The following is a 19982-nucleotide window of genomic DNA, read 5'->3' as shown; positions in this document are numbered from 1 at the left end:
ATTGGACACAGGTGGAGTCGATGATTAGTTGATTGACTGGACACAACGAGCACAATGACAACCAGCTGGGGAAGACGGACAAAAACAAAACAGGAACAGAGGAGGCCGTAACACCCCCGCCCATAAAGAACAAACAGTACACAAACAAAATTAAACAAGGTGCTACGTCAATCCGAAACAGTAACAAGTGACCATAAAAAAGTGGAGTGCTTAAGCCACAATCAAATAATTAACCATCTCTCCACTGAAATGGCAGCTGCCGTAGACATGGAGGAAGAAACAGCTGTAGGCTAAGCTACAGTTCTTGGTGGATTGAAAGAAAAATAGACCCAATGATTTAAAACTTGATAATTTTAAGAGCTGTTTTTTACTTTGAGTCTGAACCCTGACCTGCTGCTCTGCCTCTTGGTTTTGGTTCTATCCCACATCAACTGGTCAAACTGGATTGACCTGACTGACCTTCTGGTCCCAGATCTCCCAGTCCTATTGGTTGACATGACTTATCTTACATTGTCGCAGGTGTACCAACTGTCCATGTGGAGGCGCCAAAGCCATTAATGAAGAAATGTATGACAATCTGACGGTGATGGTGGTGTAATATGGAAATATCTAAATGGGCTTCCGTTATCACCAAAACAGGTTTATTTTTGTGTGTGGCAATCGGACTCGAACATCAGACAACAGCAAAGTCTGGGTATGCATGCATTCATGATAGTTTAATAAAAGTACATTACAACCAACACTCCAGTCACAGCAGGTAATCTTAAAAAAAGATGTACTCAAGCAAATCTTAAACATTTAATAGAGGATATCAACATATTTCCCAGAAATTAAGTTATTTTGATTACCCAAAGAATGGCCAGGAGATTCAACTGGAGGCTAGGGTATTGGAGGAGTCTGGAAAGGCAGTGGCAGCATCTACAGCCCATTCACATTTAGACACTTTACATCCCGTTAAGGTGCTTTCACACTGTCCCCCGACATTATGCATAAAATAGCATCCTAGAGCAGACCAGGTTATCATGCTGCTTCCTTGCTCTTCTGCTTCTCCCTGTTCTCCTGAGCTTTGCGTCTCTGCCGAGCCAGCTGTCTGAAGTGCAGCTTCTTGGGGTCGAGCCCGTAGGCCTTCAGTCTCTGACCGCTGAACTCCCTCCCTCCCATCTTCACCCTGAAAGGCCGCGAAATGAGGCGTCCTCCCGGGTGCCTGTGTTTCTTCCGGGGCAATTTGTTGTCGTTGTTGTTCTTCCTCGTCTTCTTGGCGGCCTCTGGTGTCTCCTCCACAGCAGGAGTCATTTTCTCCTCCACCCCAACCTTCTTCTTGGGTACCAGGAACTCCTCCTCCTCTGGTCCAGACTGTGAGAGTTCCGGGGCTGCGGGGCCCTCGGCGGGGGCTGAGGCGGAGCCGCCCAGGCTGGGACCAGCCTCCTCCTCCTCCCCTCCGTTCTTCCGTCTGTCTCTCTTCTTCTTCTTCCCCTCCCTGCAGCAGAACACAGAGTAGGGGTCAGAACACAGAGTAGGGGTCAGAACGCTGTCACTATAGTGTCGTTTGGTTACTAGAGTATCGTTTGGTTACTAGAGTATTGTTCCGTTATGGTAAATGGACTACACTTACAGTATATAGCGCTTCTATCCAAAAAAATGGCCTCTCATTCACCCATTCACACACAATCACACACACCTCTGGCGGCAGTTGCCATGCAAGGGTGCTAGCCTGCTCATTGGGAGCAATTGTTACAAGAGTATTGTTCTGTTGCTAGAGTACTGTTCTGTTATTAGAGTACTGTTCTGTTACTAGAGTACCGTTCTGTTACTAGAGTACTGTTGTTACTAGAGTACTGTTGTTACTAGAGTGTGGCCCATATACTGTAGTTTATACTCACTCAGAATAGAAGGAGCTCAAGATTTCCTTCTTTTTCATTACATTCCGCGCTTTGATCTGGTAGTTCTTCAGATCACACTTCTCCTCCTTATCAGATCTGAGAGGGGGAGAGAGAGACATACAGCGAGAGAGAGGATGGGAGAGACATACAGCGAGAGGAGAGAAAGAGAGAGAAAGAGGGGGGGGGGGCATATAGAGAGAGGGAAGGGACAGAGAAATTGTCAGGAAGGAACACTTTCACAGACAGCAGATTGTACCGATTCCATTCCATAAAGAATAATAGGTGAACAACTTCCTGGAGGGTCGGCAGGATCAGAGACAGACCAGACCAGGACCGGACCAGGACCAGAACCAGGCTGTGTTCAGGGGACAGTAGTACCTGAACATGCAGGTCTTCTTCAGGGAGCACCAGCGGTTCAGCTCCTTCTCATCTGCTCCCAGAATCTGAGGATACCAGCACAGGGAGAGACGTTATTTCTTATGTGCAATATAGTGGGAAAAACTCCTACTACTCTCTCCCTCTACCCACTACTCCCTCTCTTCATCCAACCCCCCCCCCCCCCCCCTGCTCTCCTCTCCTGGTCGGCTCAGAGAGAAGATTAACGGAGTCATTTACTGGTCAGTGTCGCCCCGGAGGGAGACAATACCAGCTCGGTCACATCGAAGCTCATCAGCGCCACCACCAGGAGAGACAGGGACACCCTAACCCAGGAGACACAGTGACCTAGACCTGGGAGAGACAACCGAGACCTGACTCAGGACCCAGGAGAGATAGTAACCTAGACCTGACCCAGGAGACAGGGACAACATCCATCCCCCGACCACGCTAACCCCAATCAAGGGCATCTTACCTAACCCTTCTCCACAATGACTGCTGGAAAACAGAGAAGGTAACAACTAACAAAAACCCAGACCAAACACTTGATTAACAGACAGAACAAAAGTAGGCCTGCAAACAAACATAGCAACCCTCTCTTCCTTTGCACATAGAACACAGGATATATAGGTGGCTGGTCTTCCTCTGATTGGACCACAGTGCAGGAGGACGATTGGACACAGGTGGAGTCGATGATTAGTTGATTGACTGGACACAACGAGCACAATGACAACCAGCTGGGGAAGACGGACAAAAACAGAACAGGAACAGAGGAGGCCGTAACACCCCCGCCCATAAAGAACAAACAGTACACAAACAAAATTAAACAAGGTGCTACGTCAATCCGAAACAGTAACAAGTGACCATAAAAAAGTGGAGTGCTTAAGCCACAATCAAATAATTAACCATCTCTCCACTGAAATGGCAGCTGCCGTAGACATGGAGGAAGAAACAGCTGTAGGCTAAGCTACAGTTCTTGGTGGATTGAAAGAAAAATAGACCCAATGATTTAAAACTTGATAATTTTAAGAGCTGTTTTTTACTTTGAGTCTGAACCCTGACCTGCTGCTCTGCCTCTTGGTTTTGGTTCTATCCCACATCAACTGGTCAAACTGGACTGACCGACCTTCTGGTCCCAGATCTCCCAGTCCTATTGGTTGACATGACTTATCTTACATTGTCGCAGGTGTACCAACTGTCCATGTGGAGGCGCCAAAGCCATTAATGAAGAAATGTATGACAATCTGACGGTGATGGTGGTGTAATATGGAAATATCTAAATGGGCTTCCGTTATCACCAAAACAGGTTTATTTTTGTGTGTGGCAATCGGACTCGAACATCAGACAACAGCAAAGTCTGGGTATGCATGCATTCATGATAGTTTAATAAAAGTACATTACAACCAACACTCCAGTCACAGCAGGTAATCTTAAAAAAAGATGTACTCAAGCAAATCTTAAACATTTAATAGAGGATATCAACATATTTCCCAGAAATTAAGTTATTTTGATTACCCAAAGAATGGCCAGGAGATTCAACTGGAGGCTAGGGTATTGGAGGAGTCTGGAAAGGCAGTGGCAGCATCTACAGCCCATTCACATTTAGACACTTTACATCCCGTTAAGGTGCTTTCACACTGTCCCCCGACATTATGCATAAAATAGCATCCTAGAGCAGACCAGGTTATCATGCTGCTTCCTTGCTCTTCTGCTTCTCCCTCTTCTCCTGAGCTTTGCGTCTCTGCCGAGCCAGCTGTCTGAAGTGCAGCTTCTTGGGGTCGAGCCCGTAGGCCTTCAGTCTCTGACCGCTGAACTCCCTCCCTCCCATCTTCACCCTGAAAGGCCGCGAAATGAGGCATCCTCCCGGGTGCCTGTGTTTCTTCCGGGGCAATTTGTTGTCGTTGTTTTTCTTCCTCGTCTTCTTGGCGGCCTCTGGTGTCTCCTCCACAGCAGGAGTCATTTTCTCCTCCACCCCAACCTTCTTCTTGGGTACCAGGAACTCCTCCTCCTCTGGTCCAGACTGTGAGAGTTCCGGGGCTGCGGGGCCCTCAGCGGGGGCTGAGGCGGAGCCGCCCAGGCTGGGACCAGCCTCCTCCCCTCTGTTCTTCCGTCTGTCTCTCTTCTTCTTCTTCCCCTCCCTGCAGCAGAACACAGAGTAGGGGTCAGAACCCAGAGTAGGGGTCAGAACGCTGTCACTATAGTGTCGTTTGGTTACTAGAGTATCGTTTGGTTACTAGAGTATTGTTCCGTTATGGTAAATGGACTACACTTACAGTATATAGCGCTTCTATCCAAAAAAAATGGCCTCTCATTCACACACACAATCACACACACCTCTGGCGGCAGTTGCCATGCAAGGGTGCTAGCCTGCTCATTGGGAGCAATTGTTACAAGAGTATTGTTCTGTTGCTAGAGTACTGTTCTGTTATTAGAGTACTGTTCTGTTACTAGAGTACCGTTCTGTTACTAGAGTACTGTTGTTACTAGAGTACTGTTGTTACTAGAGTATGGCCCATATACTGTAGTTTATACTCACTCAGAATAGAAGGAGCTCAAGATTTCCTTCTTTTTCATTACATTCCGCACTTTGATCTGGTAGTTCTTCAGATACAGATACAAGTACATTACAACCAACACTCCAGTCACAGCAGGTAATCTTAAAAAAAGATGTACTGAAGCAAATCTTAAACATTTAATAGAGGATATCAACATATTTCCCAGAAATTAAGTTATTTTGATTACCCAAAGAATGGCCAGGAGATTCAACTGGAGGCTAGGGTATTGGAGGAGTCTGGAAAGGCAGTGGCAGCGTCTACAGCCCATTCACATTTAGACACTTTACATCCCGTTAAGGTGCTTTCACACTGTCCCCCGACATTATGCATAAAATAGCATCCTAGAGCAGACCAGGTTATCATGCTGCTTCCTTGCTCTTCTGCTTCTCCTGAGCTTTGCGTCTCTGCCGAGCCAGCTGTCTGAAGTGCAGCTTCTTGGGGTCGAGCCCGTAGGCCTTCAGTCTCTGACCGCTGAACTCCCTCCCTCCCATCTTCACCCTGAAAGGCCGCGAAATGAGGCGTCCTCCCGGGTGCCTGTGTTTCTTCCGGGGCAATTTGTTGTCGTTGTTGTTCTTCCTCGTCTTCTTGGCGGCCTCTGGTGTCTCCTCCACAGCAGGAGTCATTTTCTCCTCCACCCCAACCTTCTTCTTGGGTACCAGGAACTCCTCCTCCTCTGGTCCAGACTGTGAGAGTTCCGGGGCTGCGGGGCCCTCGGCGGGGGCTGAGGCGGAGCCGCCCAGGCTGGGACCAGCCTCCTCCTCCTCCCCTCCGTCTGTCTCTCTTCTTCTTCTTCCCCTCCCTGCAGCAGAACACAGAGTAGGGGTCAGAACGCTGTCACTATAGTGTCGTTTGGTTACTAGAGTATCGTTTGGTTACTAGAGTATTGTTCCGTTATGGTAAATGGACTACACTTACAGTATATAGCGCTTCTATCCAAAAAAATGGCCTCTCATTCACCCATTCACACACACAATCACACACACCTCTGGCGGCAGTTGCCATGCAAGGGTGCTAGCCTGCTCATTGGGAGCAATTGATACAAGAGTATTGTTCTGTTGCTAGAGTACTGTTCTGTTATTAGAGTACCGTTCTGTTACTAGAGTACCGTTCTGTTACTAGAGTATGGCCCATATACTGTAGTTTATACTCACTCAGAATAGAAGGAGCTCAAGATTTCCTTCTTTTTCATTACATTCCACGCTTTGATCTGGTAGTTCTTCAGATCACACTTCTCCTCCTTATCAGATCTGAGAGGGGGAGAGAGAGACATACAGCGAGAGAGAGGATGGGAGAGACATACAGCGAGAGGAGAGAAAGAGAGAGAAAGAGGGGGGGGGGCATATAGAGAGAGGGAAGGGACAGAGAAATTGTCAGGAAGGAACACTTTCACAGACAGCAGATTGTACCGATTCCATTCCATAAAGAATAATAGGTGAACAACTTCCTGGAGGGTCGGCAGGATCAGAGACAGACCAGACCAGGACCGGACCAGGACCAGAACCAGGCTGTGTTCAGGGGACAGTAGTACCTGAACATGCAGGTCTTCTTCAGGGAGCACCAGCGGTTCAGCTCCTTCTCATCTGCTCCCAGAATCTGAGGATACCAGCACAGGGAGAGACGTTATTTCTTATGTGCAATATAGTGGGAAAAACTCCTACTACTCTCTCCCTCTACCCACTACTCCCTCTCTTCATCCAACCCCCCCCCCTGCTCTCCTCTCCTGGTCGGCTCAGAGAGAAGATTAACGGAGTCATTTACTGGTCAGTGTCGCCCCGGAGGGAGACAATACCAGCTCGGTCACATCGAAGCTCATCAGCGCCACCACCAGGAGAGACAGGGACACCCTAACCCAGGAGACACAGTGACCTAGACCTGGGAGAGACAACCGAGACCTGACTCAGGACCCAGGAGAGATAGTAACCTAGACCTGACCCAGGAGACAGGGACAACATCCATCCCCCGACCACGCTAACCCCAATCAAGGGCATCTTACCTAACCCTTCTCCACAATGACTGCTGGAAAACAGAGAAGGTAACTAACAAAAACCCAGACCAAACACTTGATTAACAGACAGAACAAAAGTAGGCCTGCAAACAAACATAGCAACCCTCTCTTCCTTTGCACATAGAACACAGGATATATAGGTGGCTGGTCTTCCTCTGATTGGACCACAGTGCAGGAGGACGATTGGACACAGGTGGAGTCGATGATTAGTTGATTGACTGGACACAACGAGCACAATGACAACCAGCTGGGGAAGACGGACAAAAACAGAACAGGAACAGAGGAGGCCGTAACACCCCCGCCCATAAAGAACAAACAGTACACAAACAAAATTAAACAAGGTGCTACGTCAATCCGAAACAGTAACAAGTGACCATAAAAAAGTGGAGTGCTTAAGCCACAATCAAATAATTAACCATCTCTCCACTGAAATGGCAGCTGCCGTAGACATGGAGGAAGAAACAGCTGTAGGCTAAGCTACAGTTCTTGGTGGATTGAAAGAAAAATAGACCCAATGATTTAAAACTTGATAATTTTAAGAGCTGTTTTTTACTTTGAGTCTGAACCCTGACCTGCTGCTCTGCCTCTTGGTTTTGGTTCTATCCCACATCAACTGGTCAAACTGGACTGACCGACCTTCTGGTCCCAGATCTCCCAGTCCTATCGGTTGACATGACTTATCTTACATTGTCGCAGGTGTACCAACTGTCCATGTGGAGGCGCCAAAGCCATTAATGAAGAAATGTATGACAATCTGACGGTGATGGTGGTGTAATATGGAAATATCTAAATGGGCTTCCGTTATCACCAAAACAGGTTTATTTTTGTGTGTGGCAATCGGACTCGAACATCAGACAACAGCAAAGTCTGGGTATGCATGCATTCATGATAGTTTAATAAAAGTACATTACAACCAACACTCCAGTCACAGCAGGTAATCTTAAAAAAAGATGTACTCAAGCAAATCTTAAACATTTAATAGAGGATATCAACATATTTCCCAGAAATTAAGTTATTTTGATTACCCAAAGAATGGCCAGGAGATTCAACTGGAGGCTAGGGTATTGGAGGAGTCTGGAAAGGCAGTGGCAGCATCTACAGCCCATTCACATTTAGACACTTTACATCCCGTTAAGGTGCTTTCACACTGTCCCCCGACATTATGCATAAAATAGCATCCTAGAGCAGACCAGGTTATCATGCTGCTTCCTTGCTCTTCTGCTTCTCCCTCTTCTCCTGAGCTTTGCGTCTCTGCCGAGCCAGCTGTCTGAAGTGCAGCTTCTTGGGGTCGAGCCCGTAGGCCTTCAGTCTCTGACCGCTGAACTCCCTCCCTCCCATCTTCACCCTGAAAGGCCGCGAAATGAGGCGTCCTCCCGGGTGCCTGTGTTTCTTCCGGGGCAATTTGTTGTCGTTGTTGTTCTTCCTCGTCTTCTTGGCGGCCTCTGGTGTCTCCTCCACAGCAGGAGTCATTTTCTCCTCCACCCCAACCTTCTTCTTGGGTACCAGGAACTCCTCCTCCTCTGGTCCAGACTGTGAGAGTTCCGGGGCTGCGGGGCCCTCGGCGGGGGCTGAGGCGGAGCCGCCCAGGCTGGGACCAGCCTCCTCCTCCTCCCCTCCGTTCTTCCGTCTGTCTCTCTTCTTCTTCTTCCCCTCCCTGCAGCAGAACACAGAGTAGGGGTCAGAACACAGAGCAGGGGTCAGAACGCTGTCACTATAGTGTCGTTTGGTTACTAGAGTATCGTTTGGTTACTAGAGTATTGTTCCGTTATGGTAAATGGACTACACTTACAGTATATAGCGCTTCTATCCAAAAAAATGGCCTCTCATTCACCCATTCACACACACAATCACACACACCTCTGGCGGCAGTTGCCATGCAAGGGTGCTAGCCTGCTCATTGGGAGCAATTGTTACAAGAGTATTGTTCTGTTGCTAGAGTACTGTTCTGTTATTAGAGTACTGTTCTGTTACTAGAGTACCGTTCTGTTACTAGAGTACCGTTCTGTTACTAGAGTACTGTTGTTACTAGAGTACTGTTGTTACTAGAGTGTGGCCCATATACTGTAGTTTATACTCACTCAGAATAGAAGGAGCTCAAGATTTCCTTCTTTTTCATTACATTCCGCGCTTTGATCTGGTAGTTCTTCAGATCACACTTCTCCTCCTTATCAGATCTGAGAGGGGGAGAGAGAGACATACAGCGAGAGAGAGGATGGGAGAGACATACAGCGAGAGGAGAGAAAGAGAGAGAAAGAGGGGGGGGGGCATATAGAGAGAGGGAAGGGACAGAGAAATTGTCAGGAAGGAACACTTTCACAGACAGCAGATTGTACCGATTCCATTCCATAAAGAATAATAGGTGAACAACTTCCTGGAGGGTCGGCAGGATCAGAGACAGACCAGACCAGGACCGGACCAGGACCAGAACCAGGCTGTGTTCAGGGGACAGTAGAACCTGAACATGCAGGTCTTCTTCAGGGAGCACCAGCGGTTCAGCTCCTTCTCATCTGCTCCCAGAATCTGAGGATACCAGCACAGGGAGAGACGTTATTTCTTATGTGCAATATAGTGGGAAAAACTCCTACTACTCTCTCCCTCTACTCCCTCTCTTCATCCAACCCCCCCCCCCCCCTGCTCTCCTCTCCTGGTCGGCTCAGAGAGAAGATTAACGGAGTCATTTACTGGTCAGTGTCGCCCCGGAGGGAGACAATACCAGCTCGGTCACACCGAAGCTCATCAGCGCCACCACCAGGAGAGACAGGGACACCCTAACCCAGGAGACACAGTGACCTAGACCTGGGAGAGACAACCGAGACCTGACTCAGGACCCAGGAGAGATAGTAACCTAGACCTGACCCAGGAGACAGGGACAACATCCATCCCCCGACCACGCTAACCCCAATCAAGGGCATCTTACCTAACCCTTCTCCACAATGACTGCTGGAAAACAGAGAAGGTAACAACTAACAAAAACCCAGACCAAACACTTGATTAACAGACAGAACAAAAGTAGGCCTGCAAACAAACATAGCAACCCTCTCTTCCTTTGCACATAGAACACAGGATATATAGGTGGCTGGTCTTCCTCTGATTGGACCACAGTGCAGGAGGACGATTGGACACAGGTGGAGTCGATGATTAGTTGATTGACTGGACACAACGAGCACAATGACAACCAGCTGGGGAAGACGGACAAAAACAGAACAGGAACAGAGGAGGCCGTAACACCCCCGCCCATAAAGAACAAACAGTACACAAACAAAATTAAACAAGGTGCTACGTCAATCCGAAACAGTAACAAGTGACCATAAAAAAGTGGAGTGCTTAAGCCACAATCAAATAATTAACCATCTCTCCACTGAAATGGCAGCTGCCGTAGACATGGAGGAAGAAACAGCTGTAGGCTAAGCTACAGTTCTTGGTGGATTGAAAGAAAAATAGACCCAATGATTTAAAACTTGATAATTTTAAGAGCTGTTTTTTACTTTGAGTCTGAACCCTGACCTGCTGCTCTGCCTCTTGGTTTTGGTTCTATCCCACATCAACTGGTCAAACTGGACTGACCTGACTGACCTTCTGGTCCCAGATCTCCCAGTCCTATTGGTTGACATGACTTATCTTACATTGTCGCAGGTGTACCAACTGTCCATGTGGAGGCGCCAAAGCCATTAATGAAGAAATGTATGACAATCTGACGGTGATGGTGGTGTAATATGGAAATATCTAAATGGGCTTCCGTTATCACCAAAACAGGTTTATTTTTGTGTGTGGCAATCGGACTCGAACATCAGACAACAGCAAAGTCTGGGTATGCATGCATTCATGATAGTTTAATAAAAGTACATTACAACCAACACTCCAGTCACAGCAGGTAATCTTAAAAAAAGATGTACTCAAGCAAATCTAAGCAAATCTTAAACATTTAATAGAGGATATCAACATATTTCCCAGAAATTAAGTTATTTTGATTACCCAAAGAATGGCCAGGAGATTCAACTGGAGGCTAGGGTATTGGAGGAGTCTGGAAAGGCAGTGGCAGCATCTACAGCCCATTCACATTTAGACACTTTACATCCCGTTAAGGTGCTTTCACACTGTCCCCCGACATTATGCATAAAATAGCATCCTAGAGCAGACCAGGTTATCATGCTGCTTCCTTGCTCTTCTGCTTCTCCCTCTTCTCCTGAGCTTTGCGTCTCTGCCGAGCCAGCTGTCTGAAGTGCAGCTTCTTGGGGTCGAGCCCGTAGGCCTTCAGTCTCTGACCGCTGAACTCCCTCCCTCCCATCTTCACCCTGAAAGGCCGCGAAATGAGGCGTCCTCCCGGGTGCCTGTGTTTCTTCCGGGGCAATTTGTTGTCGTTGTTGTTCTTCCTCGTCTTCTTGGCGGCCTCTGGTGTCTCCTCCACAGCAGGAGTCATTTTCTCCTCCACCCCAACCTTCTTCTTGGGTACCAGGAACTCCTCCTCCTCTGGTCCAGACTGTGAGAGTTCCGGGGCTGCGGGGCCCTCGGCGGGGGCTGAGGCGGAGCCGCCCAGGCTGGGACCAGCCTCCTCCTCCTCCCCTCCGTTCTTCCGTCTGTCTCTCTTCTTCTTCTTCCCCTCCCTGCAGCAGAACACAGAGTAGGGGTCAGAACACAGAGTAGGGGTCAGAACGCTGTCACTATAGTGTCGTTTGGTTACTAGAGTATCGTTTGGTTACTAGAGTATTGTTCCGTTATGGTAAATGGACTACACTTACAGTATATAGCGCTTCTATCCAAAAAAATGGCCTCTCATTCACCCATTCACACACACAATCACACACACCTCTGGCGGCAGTTGCCATGCAAGGGTGCTAGCCTGCTCATTGGGAGCAATTGTTACAAGAGTATTGTTCTGTTGCTAGAGTACTGTTCTGTTATTAGAGTACTGTTCTGTTACTAGAGTACCGTTCTGTTACTAGAGTACTGTTGTTACTAGAGTACTGTTGTTACTAGAGTGTGGCCCATATACTGTAGTTTATACTCACTCAGAATAGAAGGAGCTCAAGATTTCCTTCTTTTTCATTACATTCCGCGCTTTGATCTGGTAGTTCTTCAGATCACACTTCTCCTCCTTATCAGATCTGAGAGGGGGAGAGACAGACATACAGCGAGAGAGAGGATGGGAGAGACATACAGCGAGAGGAGAGAAAGAGAGAGAAAGAGGGGGGGGGGCATATAGAGAGAGGGAAGGGACAGAGAAATTGTCAGGAAGGAACACTTTCACAGACAGCAGATTGTACCGATTCCATTCCATAAAGAATAATAGGTGAACAACTTCCTGGAGGGTCGGCAGGATCAGAGACAGACCAGACCAGGACCGGACCAGGACCAGAACCAGGCTGTGTTCAGGGGACAGAAGTACCTGAACATGCAGGTCTTCTTCAGGGAGCACCAGCGGTTCAGCTCCTTCTCATCTGCTCCCAGAATCTGAGGATACCAGCACAGGGAGAGACGTTATTTCTTATGTGCAATATAGTGGGAAAAACTCCTACTACTCTCTCCCTCTACCCACTACTCCCTCTCTTCATCCAACCCCCCCCCCCCCCCCTGCTCTCCTCTCCTGGTCGGCTCAGAGAGAAGATTAACGGAGTCATTTACTGGTCAGTGTCGCCCCGGAGGGAGACAATACCAGCTCGGTCACACCGAAGCTCATCAGCGCCACCACCAGGAGAGACAGGGACACCCTAACCCAGGAGACACAGTGACCTAGACCTGGGAGAGACAACCGAGACCTGACTCAGGACCCAGGAGAGATAGTAACCTAGACCTGACCCAGGAGACAGGGACAACATCCATCCCCCGACCACGCTAACCCCAATCAAGGGCATCTTACCTAACCCTTCTCCACAATGACTGCTGGAAAACAGAGAAGGTAACAACTAACAAAAACCCAGACCAAACACTTGATTAACAGACAGAACAAAAGTAGGCCTGCAAACAAACATAGCAACCCTCTCTTCCTTTGCACATAGAACACAGGATATATAGGTGGCTGGTCTTCCTCTGATTGGACCACAGTGCAGGAGGACGATTGGACACAGGTGGAGTCGATGATTAGTTGATTGACTGGACACAACGAGCACAATGACAACCAGCTGGGGAAGACGGACAAAAACAGAACAGGAACAGAGGAGGCCGTAACACCCCCGCCCATAAAGAACAAACAGTACACAAACAAAATTAAACAAGGTGCTACGTCAATCCGAAACAGTAACAAGTGACCATAAAAAAAGTGGAGTGCTTAAGCCACAATCAAATAATTAACCACCATCTCTCCACTGAAATGGCAGAACTACAATATGACCCCACAAAATGGCCAGCACCTCCCACCGAATCAGTAGCAACTCGCAACTAGCAAAACTAGAGACTACCGTGGTTCCGAGCACACAGCTACTGCAGCAGGAGCAACTCATGACAACGGACTTAAGTGGGAATGAGGAAGACCGACAAGAACAGAACAGAAACCGAGGGGGCCGTACTAAGGCCCAAACTAGACCTGGGCTGCGTTCCGAATCGCATACTACCCTACTATATAGTATGCCAAAACAGGATGTAGTATGTCCCAATACATAGTATGCCACATGCAGTATGGCACAAATACCAGGATGTCCTACTACATCCGGTCGTATTTTGCAGTATGCAAGCCAGCAGGCTTTTCTGGCTATTCTGACCCACAATCCTGTGCGCAGCGGAAATGTGCGTCACATGTGCGAGTCGTGACCATGGAGGTATAGGTCGTGACAGCTGTAGACGAATGTCGCGTTATGGACAGCGACGGATGTGGGCAAATTTCAAGGCGCGATGTTATGACAAGGTACTAGTATGTCCCAATTGGATGCCTACTGCTTGCAAAGTACGTACTTTCTAAGGGCAGCTGTAGTAGGTACTGGTAGTAAGAAGTAGAAGTATGCGATTCGGAACACAGCCCCAGACTAACCCACTTGAAACGCCTTAATTCCAGCGTATCATGAAGACTTACATAGTCAACAGTGCTGTAACAGTTTAGCCTACAGAGCAATGAAAGGAACAGCTCCCTCCTATCCCCAGTTTACAACTCTGGTACTAGCCTACAGTGCCTGCGTTCCTGCGGGCGTGGCCTGACAGTGTGTGGCCCTGCCCCTCTCACCTCGTCAGCGGTCAGGCCGAAGTCGTTGGCCAGCACCGGTCTGTAGCGGAACCTGCAGGGCAGGTCGTCAATGATGTCCTCATAGTCCAGCCGGTAGTACTCGTCCAGATACTGCTCAAAGCTCTTCTCCTCTGACAGACACACACACGCACACACACACGCACGCCACACGCACACACTTCTAATTACCGTTTGAAAAGTAGGTAGTAGATAGGTTTTATATACATTCCATTCAAAACATGCTGATCTACAAACAACCCCCCCCCCCCCTCGTCCTGGTGACTGTTGGCGGGCAGCGACTCACGGGGGTCAAACACGGGCTTCTCCTTGGTGATGACCTCAGCAAAGTGGGACCTCTTCCTCTTCTTCCCCATCAGCGGGGCGTCGTCCTTCGTCATCCTCCTCTTCTCCTTCCTCCTCTTCTTCTTGGAGCTGCTCGGCTGGGAGGGGTCGTAGTCTGCATCCATCTGGGGGTCGGAGGTCAGAGGTTACCATGGTGACCCCCCAATCAGGCCTGACTGTCTACCACACCCAAGACCGGGGCAGCCAATCACACGCAGCCTTCCTTCCAGCGAGGAACCAGTGGTGTGACAGGACAAGACAGGGCTGGTACCAGAGGTGTGACAGTCAGGACAGGGCTGGTACCAGAGATGTGACAGTCAGGACAGGGCTGGTACCAGAGATGTGACAGTCAGGACAGGGCTGGTACCAGAGATGTGACAGTCATCACAGGGCTGGTACCAGAGATGTGACAGTCAGGACAGGGCTGGTACCAGAGATGTGACAGTCATCACAGGGCTGGTACCAGAGATGTGACAGTCAGGACAGGGCTGGTACCAGAGGTGTGACAGTCATCACAGGGCTGGTACCAGAGGTGTGACAGTCAGGACAGGGCTGGTACCAGAGATGTGACAGTCAGGACAGGGCTGGTACCAGAGGTGTGACAGTCTGGTACCAGCTGTAAAGAGGAGCTGCTGGCACCGATCCAGTCCAGTTCAGATCATCAGAACAGAAACTCACAATGAAGTCTGGGTCGTCACAGTTGGGCTGGCCGTCTCCATCGTCCTCGCCCTCCTCAGCGTGGTCGTCCTCTGCCCCCTCTCCCGTCCACGTGTCCCAGTTCCAGTGCTCTGGAGGACGGAAACACACTCTTATCACACACACACAACTCAATACACATTCACACTGACGAACGCACACTACACACGACAGCAGCACCGACAGTGTAGTATGTCATCCGTCTGAGGTGTGTGCGTGTTCTTACCATCCATCTCTTCATCATCAAACTGGGGTTTCTCTTCCTCGTCATTGCCGTAGTACTCATCTCCAAACAACTTCTACACAGGGAGACAAATCAAACCAAACTTTATTTGTATAGCGCATTTCATACACAGAGGCAACACAGTGTGCTTTACAGAGAGCAAAGGGGGATGGACATAGACACCAAAGGGCCGAAAAGTGAGCTGTAAAAATTCTTCCCTGACCTCTGTCAACAAGACGATTGAGCAAGCTCCTGGAAAATGTTTAAGTCTACTGGCTAAGAACATTTGCAGGGCAATAAACATGGGCTAAATAAGACCGTTATCACACACACACACATCTAATCCTGCCCCGTGTGTGTGTGTGTGTGAGAGAGAGCCCACCTGCATGAGCTGGTCGTGCTGCTGGGGGTTGAAGTCTCCCTCCAGGTCCTTCTCTCCGAACGCCAGCTCCTGGTTCCCCGTCAGCTCCTGCAGCCGGCGCAGCTTCTCCATGATCTCCCCGCGCTTTAGGTTCTTCAGCTGCTTCAGCTGCGCCTGCTTCTGCTGCTTCTCCTGCAGGGGGCGTCACACCAGGCCAGGACAAGGTCATACCAGGTCACTCACTAGGTCATACTAGGTCCTAGGTCATTCACAAGGTCATACTAGCTCATACAAGGTCATACTAAGTCATTCACAAGGTCATACCAGGTCATTCACTAGGTCATACTAGGGTATAATGAGTCATTCACAAGGTCATACCAGGTCATTCACTAGGTCATACGAGGTCAATGTATCTTATGGCGAAGTTCTTGCTAATACTCTGGCTGATGAGAGAGAGAGAGATAGAGAGAGAGAAAGAGAGAGAGAGAGAGAGAGAGAGAGAGAGAGAGAGAGAGAGAGAAAGAGAGAGGGAGAGAGAGAGAGGGGAAGAAAGAGAGAGAGAGAGAGAGAGAGAGAGAGAGAGGGGAGAGAGAGAGGGGGGGGGGAGAGAGAGAGAGAGAGAGAGAGACTCCTACAGACCTTGATCTTCCTCTCCTTCACGTCCTCCCTCTTCATCTTCCTCCTCTCATCCTTGGAGCGGACGGAGGTGGCGATGGTGCGAGGGTATGTCTTGATCTGCAGGGAGGAACCAGTCTGTTAATACAAACACACACACACACATCTGAGATACACATTCAGATCTAACACACACACACACACCTTCTGGGCATCGGGCTCCTCAAAGCGGAAGTTGTACTGCCTCTCGAAGTCTTCCTGTCTGACCAGGAAGGACTCTCCCTCCTCCTCTGAGTCCTCCACATCATCCTGGACCACCTCGTCATAGGTGGGGATCCTACACACACACACACACACACACACACTTAGAACACAGAGCACCTGCCTCCCTGACACTTATCCAGACAGATGTGTGTGTGTGTGTATGTGTGTGTGTGTGTGTGTGCGTACCTGTGGTCCTGGTCCTTCTCCAGGTAGGCCTTGTTGAGGACGAAGTCTCTGAGGAAGCACTCCTTCTCATCCAGCTCTGGGTCGTTCCAGTAGTCCCTCAGGAACCTCTAGCTCAACACACACACACACACACACACACACACACACACAGTCAGGTATACACACACAGGTCAGGTATACAAACACACAGATACTGTACATGCGCGCGTCCATGCACACACATCAGGTACACACACACATACACGCATGCGCGCGCGCACACACACACACAGGTCAGGTATACACACACACACACGTGAGGTATACACACACACAGGTCAGGTACAAACACACACGCAGACATACACGCGCACACACAGGTCAGGTATACACACACACACACACACAGGTCAGGTACACACACATACACGCATGCGCACACACACCGGTCTGGTCAAACACACACGTTCTCTCACCATGTCCTGCACCTCCTCTGGGCCGTCCAGCTCAGCCTGGCCCTTCAGCCACTCCACATAGTCCTCCTCCTCCTGGTCCTGAACACGCACGCACACGCACACACAGACACACAGACACACAGGGATACTTAGATATCTTGGAAAGCCTGGTCCATGTTTAGATCAAAAACACAGCCTACTTCTACAATCAGGAATCCCTTGTGAAGCGACTTCTACAATTGCTTCTCCTTGTGACTGATATCAACAAAAACAACATTAGGTGTGTTGGGGAGGCTAGCAAAGACATGGCAGGTGTAGTTCAACCATAATAATAATATACTAATATATAATAGAATGTAATATTCAATTCATAATATACTAATATATCATATAATGTAATATGCAATGGATTCCAGATGCTGCTCAGAATCACGGTGGTTTAAACAAAAGGGATTATGAGTGTCAGGTTACCAGGCGCGCGCGCGCACACCCCCCCACACACACACACCCACCCACCCACCCACACACACAGGTGTGTTGTTGTTAGCTACCTTCTCCTCCTTAGTCCTGGTCCTCTTGGTGAGCAGCTGGTCTTCCTGCTCATCATCACTGTCCTGGATGAACTGACGGAAGCTGCAGACAAGACAGAATGATGAAGACATCAGGATGGAAAGACAGATATCAGGACAGACAGACAGACAGACCCAGAGAGAGGGACAGACAGAATGATGAAGATGATGTTTTAACATGTCTGATGTTTTTGGTCTGTCCTTATCTTGTATGTTTCTATATGTGTATTGTTGTCTTGTGTTGTTTTTATGGCTGTTTTATGAGCTACGTGGCATTTTAATTTCCTTCGGGATAAATAAAGTGAATCAAATCAAATCAAATCAAGACGTCTGGCCAGACAGACAGCCAGACAAGTCAGACAGACATATCAGGCCAGACAGACAGCCAGAGGGACAGACAGCCAGAGGGACAGACAGACCGATATCAGGCCAGACAGATAAGACAGGCTGCAGGGTTGGTGTCAGAAGCCCAACATACAACAGGTACTATGACCTGTGAGACATTTATCCCCTACCTCTCCTTCAGGTCCCTCTGCTCCTGCATGTAGCTGGGAGACGCTGCTCTCTGGAAGAAGAGGACAGACCAGCCTTGAACCAACGTCACGGCAGCGCCACTATATACCGTCACGCCACGTATGTAACATGTATGTAGGCTGTAACGTGTGTAGGCTGTAACATGTGTGTAGGCCGTTACATGTGTGTAGGCTGTAACGCGTGTAGGCTGTAACGTGTGTGTGTAGGCTGTAACATGTATGTAGGCTGTAACATGTATGTAGGCTGTAACATGTATGTAGGCTGTGTGTGAATCATACATGTACCTCTCTCCTCCTGGCGGCCTCTTCCTCATCACTCTCCTCCTCCTCTTCCTCCTCATCATCATCATATTTGCTGAGGAGAGATGAGATGATAAGGTGTAAACAGACGCGAGAAGACGGCGGTGGGTCACAGATCTGCGGGCGGCCATCTCTGCTCTCTCACCCTCCTCTCTCCAGGATGACCTTGCGTTCATAGTCCTTCAGGAACATGGGCTTCACGGCCGTCTTAGAGGTGGAGGGCTGGGCATCGCCATCTGACGCTTCTGCAACAGAAAGCACACACATGGTCATCTGGTCACACAGCTGGTAACGTTAACACAGGGCATTCACCATTGCCTAGAGAGGACACACCTGGTCATATACCTGGTAGTGTTACACAGGGGCCAGACATAACAGGGGCCAGACATAACAGGACCCAGATCAACAAACCATGGAGAGTTCCATTCAACAACAGCTAACGCTATTTGTAGAGAGACTAGCGTCGAACTAGCTCCTGCGGTATCATGGTTGGTTACCTGCTTCTGTGTAGAATGTGGCGTCGGGCTGGTAGATCTTTGGATCCTTCTTCTTCAGCAGGGACAGGGTTCTGTAGAAGTCTCTGTCCAGCTTGGGGTCTAGCTCCTGAGAGTAAAACACCACATCATACTCTCTGTACCGCTCCAGCGGTACATAACGTACTTGGATGAGGCACTAATGCAGCTAACGTTAGCTTTAAGATTGGGGAGAAGGGGGCTAGCTAACGACAGCAGCAAGCTAGTAGTTTCTAGTAGTGTGTGGTATGTCTGTGTGTGTTTACCACTTCACTGTCTTCATCCGAGTCGGAGTCCGAGGAATCTCCCTCTTCCTGATCACCATACCGGTCCTTCACTGGAACAATCAGCGTTAGTCTTACGTTGTTTGTCGCTAACTAACACTAACGTGAGATATGCGAGCTACATTACTTAGCTAACAGTCTAGCATTGACATCATAACAATGTGAACTGTATTGTATTTAGATAACCTAATCGTAGTTAGCTACCCAGTGCCACACATTGTAGGCCAACCCAAAACTAGCTAATTCGTGTGATTCAAGGTTCTAAACACTAACGCGAGCTGGAACACTTACATCTTTGTAACTCCTCTCTTTGTCTGTATTTCTCATATTTCTCAGCAAATTTCGAATTTATCGTCAATTCCGATTTATCCGACATTTTTCTTTGTAAACTCAAGACTTAAACTCGAAATAACTCAAAGTTGAGTCTAGTAGTTTACAGTAATGTGTTCATCGTGGACGTTAGCATGTAGCCCAGAGGGAAGCGTGTGGAAAAGGGCTCACGTGACTTCCTGTGAGGAGTTCAGAGTTCAGTGCGAATGATGTGACCAATCAGAGATAGCCTTCTGTGCTGTAAATAAATAAATAAACAAGATGTGCAATCTTGTTGACATGAATATATATTTTAAACGCCAATTCATTAATCCAAGTTAATTATTTATAGAAATTGGATAAGTTACGTATGTGACAGAGGTAAAGATGTA

General features: G+C 48.5%; 3 protein-coding genes across 3 annotated transcripts; all 3 read right to left on the bottom strand.

Annotated features, from left to right (window-relative positions):
* Positions 1-1020: 1020 nt before the first annotated feature.
* Positions 1021-2357, bottom strand: LOC311317407 (protein KRI1 homolog; the record flags this gene model as incomplete). Its single annotated transcript, XM_084448490.1, has 3 exons — positions 2259-2357; positions 1881-1976; positions 1021-1477 (listed from the first exon to the last, which is right to left on the bottom strand). The coding sequence occupies exons 1-3, from the start codon at positions 2264-2266 to the stop codon at positions 1021-1023; spliced, it is 561 nt and encodes a 186-aa protein (XP_084304616.1). The 5' UTR covers positions 2267-2357.
* A 5342-nt stretch (positions 2358-7699) lies between these two features.
* On the bottom strand, positions 7700-10465 carry LOC311317406 (protein KRI1 homolog; the record flags this gene model as incomplete). The annotated part of the gene is made up of 4 exons (XM_084448489.1): positions 7700-8469; positions 8894-8989; positions 9271-9335; positions 10439-10465. The coding sequence occupies 4 exons, from the start codon at positions 10463-10465 to the stop codon at positions 8013-8015; spliced, it is 645 nt and encodes a 214-aa protein (XP_084304615.1). The 3' UTR covers positions 7700-8012.
* Positions 10466-10694: 229 nt separating this feature from the next.
* Positions 10695-19752, bottom strand: kri1 (KRI1 homolog). Its single transcript, XM_084448746.1, has 19 exons — positions 19573-19752; positions 19264-19334; positions 18983-19088; positions 18631-18730; positions 18471-18540; positions 18168-18217; positions 17635-17716; positions 17105-17182; positions 16650-16756; positions 16404-16536; positions 16224-16319; positions 15606-15776; positions 15227-15299; positions 14983-15092; positions 14267-14429; positions 13963-14093; positions 12199-12263; positions 11822-11917; positions 10695-11416 (listed from the first exon to the last, which is right to left on the bottom strand). Exons 1-19 carry the CDS (start codon positions 19655-19657, stop codon positions 10960-10962), a joined length of 2244 nt encoding a protein of 747 aa, XP_084304872.1. The 5' UTR covers positions 19658-19752; the 3' UTR covers positions 10695-10959.
* Between the last annotated feature and the right edge of the window lie 230 nt (positions 19753-19982).

Source organism: Borostomias antarcticus (genome assembly GCF_949987555.1).
Source record: "Borostomias antarcticus genome assembly, chromosome: 14".
In the NCBI taxonomy this organism is placed as follows: Eukaryota; Metazoa; Chordata; class Actinopteri; order Stomiiformes; family Stomiidae; genus Borostomias; species Borostomias antarcticus.
The sequence above is the reverse complement of the archived record's forward strand: the minus strand, read 5'-3'. Positions and strand labels throughout refer to the sequence as shown.